At 42.3% G+C, this 10,296-nt stretch overlaps 1 protein-coding gene across 3 annotated transcripts in view; it reads left to right on the top strand.

Annotated features, from left to right (window-relative positions):
- The first annotated feature begins 6,919 nt into the window (after window positions 1–6,919).
- Window positions 6,920–10,296, top strand: part of kcnc2 (potassium voltage-gated channel, Shaw-related subfamily, member 2) — an 80,210-nt gene continuing 76,833 nt past the window's right edge. For all 3 annotated transcript variants that reach the window (XM_062382776.1, XM_062382775.1, XM_062382777.1), the window contains exon 1: window positions 6,920–7,757. In XM_062382776.1, the coding sequence (XP_062238760.1) occupies window positions 7,203–7,757 (555 nt within the window). In that variant the 5' untranslated portion in view covers window positions 6,920–7,202. The remainder of the gene's footprint in view (window positions 7,758–10,296) is intronic.

The raw sequence follows: 10,296 nt of genomic DNA, 5'->3' as shown, positions 1-10,296 counted from the left end.
CAAATTAGCTCGGCTCTCCGAACATTTAATCAGCTCAGTTTTCTTCCACTGAGATTTCGGCCTAATTCCATCCACGGGTCTGTGGTTGGCTGGATAATTTGTTTTGTATTGTACTCTGTGGTTGTGAATGGAGCTGAGAGTGTTTGTAGAGGAGCCTGCATGCAGGGCTGCAGAGAAAAAAAAAAATCTTAATTCCCTCCACCACTCCCTTCAGTGCGACGCTGGACTTCTAATCATACCCCAAACACCCTCAGGGGCATGAAAGTGTTTATAAAGTGTTTGTGTTTGTGTATGGACTGAAATGTTTACATCCTACTTAGCAGAGCTCTATTAGTTGTTGACGCTCCTTGATCAATCTGATGACATGGCTGAGACTTTTAACTGCAGTAACTGCTTTTTTGGGGGACTTCTATCCTCCATCCTACTCCCCCAGACTCACATGTTGCTAAACCATTCCAGTCTATAAATTATTCTTCTTGTATCAAAGTTATAAACAAACAAAAATATAAGTGGCAAGCTCCATCCCAGGCACATACAAACACATTTTGGCCTCTTTCCCACTGGTCCCTGGCTTGTGTCGGCAATGGGAATGGATACGATCATCATTCACTCCCAGGTCATTTGACACAGGACATTTTGACTTCAGATGCTTTTGATCTTTGCCTTTTTTTGTTTTTGATCTGTCTCTTGTGAGTCTCCCAATTTTAACAGATATGCAATATTGAAATACTGGTAAAAATTACCAGTAGTGTAACAATGAGAGGGAGGTCAAAAACTAGAAGTTATTAGTCTTTTTTCTTGATTTATTTATTGGAATAATGTCGGTGCTTTCAAGAAGATGGTTCACTGAGCCAACTGGGCCTCCCTGTCATGCCACATTTTTCCTTCTCACTGTAACAGAATAAGGTCTCAACGTGCAACCATTTCACTTATTTTTTTGGACCTGATTTGAATTGACTTTAGAAAAAGCTGAGTTTGAAATGTTTGGCTTCAGACAAAGACCTGTCCTTTTGGTCCATTGATGTCTGTAAAGCCAGCGTGATTGTGTTGTCAGACTTTTGGGAGCGTGGCAGACGCATTGTGCTTCATCAGATAAAACCCCTCCAGACAGTCTTTGCAGGACAGTGCAGAAAGTTCAGACTGAAAAGGCAGAAACGTCTCCGCGTCTTTGTCAAGAAAGGGCACTGCTCTGCAGTTCAATGCAAGGAATACAGGTTAATAGTATTCATATTATTCTAATTAATGACACTGAGACACAACTGTGATACAGTCATCAACTTGTCTTTATTCTAATGACCAATGCTACATCCATACTACTAACTTTTTGTATGAAAACGCACCAACTCTGGGACAGATACACATCTTGTCCACTCTGCTGTGGAGTTTTAGAGCCACCAAAATGGAGAAGTTTGGAAATGCTGATGTCCCTGTTTCAGTTTGGTATGTTTTAATCTGGACGAGCAGAAAGTGGGACATTTGGAAATGACGACAAGCAATCAAAAATTGGGTCACAAATTCACAAATGACTGCTGATTGGGTCTTTTCGACCTTCACGGTTTCATCAGGCTCCTTTGACATCACCCCATTCCGGAAGAAGAAACGGCATTATCCTCGGCTACCAGTGGAGAATGCAACATGGATAACCAATTACAAGCGTCGCTGACCCTGTTGTCCTTACAAGCAGCTGTTGTGTAGATAGATACTGCATTTTACAACAATACAACTGCTTTCAACATTTTGCCATTTCTGCCATTGTGCGTAGCCTCGCTCTTTCTGCAACTCACAACCAAGTGCATGCTATGAAAACGCTGTTTTCAAACGAAAAGTTAATAGTATGGATATTGCCCAAAATGAATTTTTACCCACTTCCTCAGTATTTTCTGTATCATCACCGCCTCTTGGAATGAAATTGACCATTCTCCCTCCTGTGGCATAGATTGACGTAGTTTGAAATAAGACACTTGACTCGAAACAGACTATTTTTTCCTCGACACAGACAACACTGAGCCAAATTGTATCATTCCCCATTCCTGCATTTCGGATTGATATTAAGTTACTCAAGTGAAATCAGCCAAGGCTGCCTGTCTAGCCTTCAGTCCCCTCCGGGACTGCTTCTGTGGTTCTACTTAGGGAAAATGGACCAGTCTAAGTCCTTGGCTTCCATATAGGCTTACTTATTTTTCTCTGTAGTTGCTTATAAAGATCAGCAGATCTGGCTGCTCTATTTTTAGTAAAGATTGCAGGGAAGGAGAAGGGGAGGGGAGACTCTGGATGCTATTTTCTTCCTGCATTGTTCAGTACACAGACAGCCGTTTATGGACCGTCTTGACCCACTATAGTCCCTAATACTTCATCTTCTGTGACGAATAGCCTCATTAGTAAGACATTAAAGGGATTTAGCATCCCAATATTCAGAACCAGCTTGTTCATTTTAAATTGAAACAGCAGCGTGTGGACAATGAGTAATGTGATCACAGTAGATGGTTTGAAGTCCACCTACTTCCCCTCTTTACTCTGGCTTTTTATTAGAGGTGGGGGGGAAATTCATACTACATACAATTGTGATATTATGTGTTTGTTGATTCAGACACCAAGTGTTGATATTTTAGTTAGCAAAATTCTTAATAAATATTGCAAATGCCTTTTTCTAAAACTGGGATGTTAAATAAAAAAAAATCCCTTCCTCAGCAGATGCGATCAGGAAAGTTAATAAGTAATTAGGTTACTCAGAGGTTACAGTTTTACAAAGCAGCCTAACATCGGGGAATAATGATGCATGTAATTATAGGAGCGCTGCCTGCCGCGGCTCCTCGCTGATTGAGCTGTGCTCCGACTCCCTACAGATGTCACTCTCCCCTCCTCGTGCACTGCGGAGCACAGACTGACAGCTGACAGGCCTTCTGCCGCACAGCTGCTTCTCTCCTCTTATCCACAAACCTGTTAAGACTCAGAGTGCAGAGATGGAATGAAACTTGCTTGTCACTGATGTACACCAGTGATGCAAACAGCTTAATTCTGAAGGGGTGGAGAAGTAAAAGTCTGCACCATCATTGACAGTCCTATAAAAAACTTCACATATCGGTGGTTCCTACGTAATGATTCTCTCTTCCCATGCGACTATATTGCACATAGTGATGTTATTACTGTGGCCTCTACATCTGCTATTGTGCCTAATAATTCTGGATTCACTGACTCTGCTACTATAATGAGCATTACGGACTTAACCACACGTGCCACTGCCTTTATTATTTTTGCTACCAATACTTCTACAAATGCTGCTTTTAGTCGTGTGTCTCACTCGAACTCTTGACAACGTCTGCACAATTGGGTCAGGACTTTCTCTGGAGGTTGCCGTTCGCATATGAAGAACGCAGCAGGAGTTACTCAGTCAAATGCGTTCACAAATCAAGTCTCAAGAGTTTTCAGGTGAGGAGCGGAGCAGGAAGCAGCACTTAGCTTATACATAACACTCCGGGGATCACGTGTTTGAGTTTACAGGCATCGTGCCGGTATCACCAGAAGCTCTGGAATCCTGTCGTCTCTCGAAGTTGACATTGTCTCTGGTATCTTCTACATGCACTTGTTACTTTCTGTTTTGCGACTTTCATGTGTAAGAAACGTCATCAACATGCCCATTCACTTGTGTTGAATCCTCTGGAGCATCTGCTGTGGACATTATCCATAGCTTTTAGAAGGGGACAGGCAGGAGACCCTCTGGAGAATGTCTGCAGCAACTGACTCTGACATTTGAGTTCCCACATACAGCCCCTGCAGATCATTTCAGGAGGTTAGCTATAGTTCAGTGCAGGTCTCTGGTACAACCATACTATTACTGTCCCTACTACTGTACTACAATTTTGTCAGGAGGCGGAGGCGGCCCGAAAATTGGATGGAGGTGGCCGACTCGCAATTCTCTATGCAGAAAAAAAACAGTATACTATATGTTTTGTGTTACCACTGCTGTTATAAATGTAAACGACCAAAGTACTCTGTGGCCTGGAGCCACAAAGGCCCAAGGTGATGTGGGACTTTTGCTTTGTCATAACTTCACTTGTGTAAATGTGTTTGGTGATACACATGATTAATATGCAATATTGGCTGAGATGATGAGGGCATCTCAGGTACTTTTAGTGTTTTATCATTTTAGTTAATGTTGTGTTTACATTGTGCAGTCCCAAAATAAATGTGTGTGTGTGCGTAGTTTACTGCAGACTGAAACAAAGCAAACCTTAGGTCTCATAAAGAAGCTAATATGGTCAGTGATGATTAGACAGTAGAGTCCCATCTGCCTCAGACCTGTGACATGAGCAAATAAAAATGGCAATTATCAAATTTAAAATGACTTAAATTGTTAAAAATCAAAACAAAAATTGTTCAGGTAGGATTTAATGATTCATTGTCACAACTTGATTGAGAAAAAAGGTTTTCAGACTCTTTTACTGAAAGATAAAGTGAAAAGTGTGGAAAGAATAGGGGTCCAAAAGAGCTCAAAGCTCATTTTAGTCCTAGAGTCACCTTTGGTAGGTTTATTAGACCCTGCCCGCCTCTAAACAGTCACTAAACCATTGCTATGGCACTTACCTGTCTTTACTCCTCATGTAAGTGTTACTCTGGTCTCTACTATAATTACTTATACTACTGTTTCTATTTATGGTGCACTGGTTCAGGCAGAACACAGTCTGACTGATTTTCCTGAAAAGCCCATATTATTGAATTATAAATGCATCTCAAAGGTGAGTAATGACTTTGGCTACAATTTTTGCCAATGCCCGTTGATTTAGTCAGTGCATTCAACATCTATGCAGGGGTATTTAAGGGTTCAGTATCTTGCCCAAGGACACTTCGGCATGCAAATGAGGAAGACTGATGATTGAACCACCGACCTTCTGGTTGGAGGAGAAACACTCTACACTTTAGCAACAGCCACCCTCCCACTATTAGCAGTGGAGGCTTTATCTCTTCTTTAAATAAGTCAGTTCTAGGTTTATCCAACAGAAGGAGCGACATAATCAGCTCATAATTTTCTACATCAAAATTTTGTATTGACACTCTTTTGCCAGTCCATCTTTAGTGAAGAAATGTAACCGCCATGTTACTAATAGCTGTAAATGAGCACCAAAATGACAATTACCAACATAAACCACAATGTTCTCCTGAACATACGCTTTAAAAGCACTTATAAAATTAACATTTGCAGTTACGGCATATTCAAACAGTGCCTCATGGCGTTGCTATGCTCTGAACGTGCAGAGTGCTATCCCAGCTGAGCAGACAATGGTGCGGAGTCGGACTGTGGATTGGAACAGTTTTGTCTGGCCTATAAATATATATCGTCCCTTAAAAATCCATATCGGTCAGGCTCTACACCGAAGTACCACAGTGTTTATCACTTCTCACTTTTCAACAAAACCTTCATGCCAACTGCAGTGCTTTAGCGTTATTGAACTTACTCCAATCAAATTTAAAATGTAATTTCAATTGCTTTACCTAGATGAGATTTGAACCCACTCCCTCCCTTAGAACAGCCTACACATGAAAGCCTCTGTAAAGCTTTATGAACACTGCTGCTATTACCCAATGAGATCCGAGGGTCAGATACATGCACTCATTCAGGGACACCTGCCTGATGCTGGGTTAATAAGTTTGACTTTAAAGTCACTTCAGTTTTCGAGGCAGAGACCAAAATAATGATTGCCTCTCATTTATACAGCACTTTCTATAAAAGCTTCTACTGTATGAGTCAGTGAAATTCACCCTCCGTTTTAGTCATTCATGTTATTGCACATAATTAAAGAGGATATTAAGGTTCTAGGTCGGGCTGTTACCTCATTCTGTGATGCTGAGGTAAGAAGCAACCCTCCTCTGTTAAACCTTGTGAAAGTCCTTAGTTAAGAACTGATCTACCCAAGTAATGCCATAACCAGTGGGGGACAGTACTGTGATCATGTACACATTTGAGGTACTTGTGCGTAATGTTAATATTGGTATTTATGCAACTTTGTACTTCTATACCACTACATCCCAGAAGGATATATTGTACTTTTTACTTACTTTTTACTATATTTGTCTGACAGCTTTAGTGACTTTATAGACGAAAGCGTAAAACACTGGATGTGTTCGATGTTTGTGTTGAATGAACATTTCATTGTTCAGTTCATGTGTTGAGAAAATTCTAAATGAACCCCTTTAAAAGCCTCTTGGATTAGCTGGAAAATGCATCGAGACAAAGCATGCATCGAGACTTATTTAAGCAAATTTTATTCTGACAAAGTTGTAAAATATTTTACTAAGAACGTTTAGTTTTTTTTACTTTTACTACATTTTGCTGATAGTACTTGCCTACTTTTACTTAGGTAAGGCTTCGCATAACTTTTATTTGGTATGGAGTATTTTAAGTGTGGAATTAGTACTTAGTGTAAAGGAACTAAATATACTTCTTCCACCACTGATCATAGACAAATTATGCTGCAGCTACTTTAGAAGGATGAGAGGCTTCGATCACAATAAGAAGTTATTTGGGGTTTCAGTAACTAGTTGAGTTAATTCTTTCTCCTGCACCTGAAACCGATGATTCCAGTCACTTCGGTTTACAGAGGTAAACAGTAGCAGCAGCTCTGGAGGTGAGCGCTGATTCATTCCCCTGAATTTCTAAACCCCAAAAAAACTGTTATCGCAGCTTCACTTGAGATGGAACTGAAATTACGCGCAGTGGATGACTTGTTCCAAGCAGAAATAAGCAAAGAGCAGATACTGGCTCACTTTAATTATTATTTTTAAGTGTTTGTCATAAATTGTGAGTAACGAGCCCGAACGCTGACGAGCGGCTGTGCGTCTTGGAGAGGGCAGGTACTCAGGAGGCGCGCAACGGCAGCATCAACATCAGCGCAGTCTGCTTGGAGCCGCCGGTTGAGGTCCTTCCACACTGTGAGCGCTGCCGGTCTGAGCGGAGAGTGGCACAGCGACGACACCCCGCCTCCCCGAAATCACCCCCCCAAACAAACGATGGCCACCCGCCTCGCAGCACGCAAGAGCCACGAGAGCTGCGGATGAGTGGAGCCGAGGATGCTGCGCACCACGGCCAAAATCCCGGAGCTCCTCTGAACAGGACTGTGGGTGTGTGCGCGCGTCGGGCTCGCTGCTACCTCCGGACTGCACTCGCCAACTTCCCCCGCTCTCCATCAAGTCATGTCTGAAACCGAGCGATGGGCAAGTTTGACGACAACGAGAGGATAATCCTCAACGTCGGGGGCACCAGGCACGAGACCTACAAGACCACCCTGAAGACCCTGCCGGGGACGCGACTGGCGCTGCTCGCCTCCGACTCGGACCTCGACTCCGTGCTGGACCAGCTGCAACAAGTCCCCGGCTTCATCGAGTACAACGCGCGGACCAACGAGTACTTCTTCGACCGCCACCCGGGCGTGTTCGCCTACGTGCTCAACTACTACCGCACCGGGAAGCTCCACTGCCCGGCGGATGTGTGCGGACCGCTGTTCGAGGAGGAGCTCTCCTTCTGGGGCATCGATGAGACGGACGTGGAGCCCTGCTGCTGGATGACTTACCGGCAGCACCGGGACGCGGAGGAGGCGCTGGACGTGTTCGAGCTCAACTGTGACAACGGGGACGAGGACGACGATATAGGGAAGAGGCTCGGCATTGACGAGTTGGATGCCGACGGTAACGTCAACCTGTGGAGGAAGTGGCAGCCGGTGATCTGGAATCTATTCGAGGATCCCTACTCCTCCAGGGCGGCGAGGGTAAGGGCGCACCGCCGCGTCTGGGGCTCACCAACCCAACACAGTAACCCTCCAAGTTCACGCGTCCTCCTTTGAGTGCACAGAAACACCACAGCTCACACTTTACACACATATGTTCAGTTCAACAAGTTATTTACCCCAAATCCTCCATGAAGTGACCAGAAAGTCACTCCAAGTTAAGTCTTGAATTGAGAGGTCTTGAGGTGAGAGGTCCTTGCAGTGGTGTGACATCACTTCTTTTCATTTAGTTTGAATTATATTGACTCCTGGTGAAATAATCTGCCCTAATCTGACTCATTAAAGTCACTTTTTAAGATTTTAGAACAATGTCTTCACTACAAAAATCCTCTTGTTCTTTTGTTCTACAAGCAAACAAGGTGTTAACACTGCAAGGCTGGATATTCATAGCAGAGTTGCATTGTAGGTGTGTGGTCTGTGCCAAAACGGAAGCTACAGCCTACATTTGTTGCAGTCTGATTTATTTTATTTTAACCGTGCTGTCTTCCAGCAGTTTCCCACTCACAGACACTTTGTTTATTGGGTTACAGCCCTGGAAATGTCATTTGCCTCTCAGCTCTGTACTGCAGCGCTCAAGGTCTGATGAACCTTAAAAGAAATGTGTGCGGCTTTATTCTTCTCCTGAATTGGAGCATCACCCTGTGGCATCTGTCGTCTGTTTTTGAACATCTCTGTGTTGTTTATTTCCGGTTGGTTTGCAATTAAAAAAAGCATGCATGATGAGATGTGACATCCCACTTACTTTAGTTTGAGTCTTAAACAACATGATGTTAAAAACATGGGAGAACCAGCAGATGTTCTAAATCCATACTATTTGTTCATCAGAAGGTTTTTTTATGAATAGTTATAATTGTTGAATGACCAGTTAATCAAAGAAAGGAACCGATTGATCACCTTTGGATTCCCCAACTGCCACTTATTAAGGACAGGGGCTCCGCTATACTCGCCTCAGGCTGCTGGGGAGTTCTAGGTTATGGACAGGAAATCATTACCTCATCGGCATGGCTGTCATATTAGAGGAGTGAATGATGTCGTGTTGTTTTAATTTAAAAGGAATGTAAAACAGCTACTTAAACGCCCTCATCATGTCACAGGTAGTGCGTCATGACAACAGCTGATGCCACCACAAATGTTGGAGCTAAAATGTTGATATTTACATCAGGTTTGACTGATGAGAGGTCAATTTAACACCAAGTCCCAAAAGGAAGAAAACGGTAATGGAACTATTAACTATACCACAAAAGAATCAGTAAGAATTTGACATTTGACTTGCGTTTGTACAGGCATATATTTATATATTTAGGTCATGTATCTTAGGTTAATTATTTGATTTTGATTCCCTCAGATTTATTTATATTATTTCCCGTCAAGTAAAAAAGCCTTAAGAGCCTGACAGAACACTGAAACACTTCACTCAAGGTCAGACTGATTATATGACGCGTTTTCAGCACTGACCATGACACTGCTGCTGAAAGGCATGAGCACGGAAGGCTTCAGCAAACAGACACAGGGTGGCGTGACCGAAAAGTTTGGCCCCGGATTAAAATGTTCTACAATACATACCAGTGTTACCTGGCAACGCAATGTGTTAAGTAAGCACACGTATCAGTTAGAATACCTTCCAGTTTGCTCCTTAAGCCTGCAAGCATGTAGGTGAAGGAGAAAAATCCTTGCTGCTTTGGTGAACTTTACAAATTTTAGTCTTGATTAGTTCTTAATATAGTGCCCCATTGATAAATAATAATCATCATTTCCTAGTTTTTCAATAATCAAACCAAACTCTGTGTCGTAGGTGTTAAATAGAGGAGGTTTCAACCAGTTAGGAGATGAAAAGAGAGAAACAGAGCCCGGATTGTTTTTTATTTGTACTGTGATTATATTAGTCTTCCTCCTCATTCCGTCTCCAAGTGATTGTTTGATCGCGATTGCCTCCTTTTAAAATGAGTTTAAAGAAAGGCAGCAGTATCTGTGATTTAATTTAACCCTAAATCCATATAACTGAACTCCAAAGCATAAATAACGATGACCTGCCCTTTAATTGTCCTGTGAACATTCCCCCAATAATTGCTCACTGAAGAAGGCAGAGCTTCAACACCTGTTTTCTTCCACCATGCTCACGTGTTACAACGATATAAATGTAGATATCTAATTAATCACAGTGTGAAAACCCAATAATTATATGTATAATACACACACCAGTTTCCAACAAGATTTTTACCTCTGGTTAAAAGAACCCGATCCCATCAGATACTTTTTAAATATTGTGACATAAGACAAACACATATTTAATAGTAGGATTTATTTCTTGAAGACGTAAGAGTTACCTCATTAAAAAATGTACAGTACATGTATCTCCCCACACCAACTTTCACTCAGACACTGAACCCTTCAAACCTCTGTATGTGAACCTTAGGTCTTACGCTGGTGTCCTCCTTGCCGCCTATTTCCTCTTTTAATAAAGGCTAGCTGGCTTTTAATTTACCTTTCAATACTCAAACCACAGATGGAGAAAGGCTCAGCG

Source organism: Platichthys flesus, chromosome 23, assembly GCF_949316205.1.
Source record: "Platichthys flesus chromosome 23, fPlaFle2.1, whole genome shotgun sequence".
Taxonomy (NCBI): domain Eukaryota; kingdom Metazoa; phylum Chordata; class Actinopteri; order Pleuronectiformes; family Pleuronectidae; genus Platichthys; species Platichthys flesus.
The sequence above is the reverse complement of the archived record's forward strand: the minus strand, read 5'-3'. Positions and strand labels throughout refer to the sequence as shown.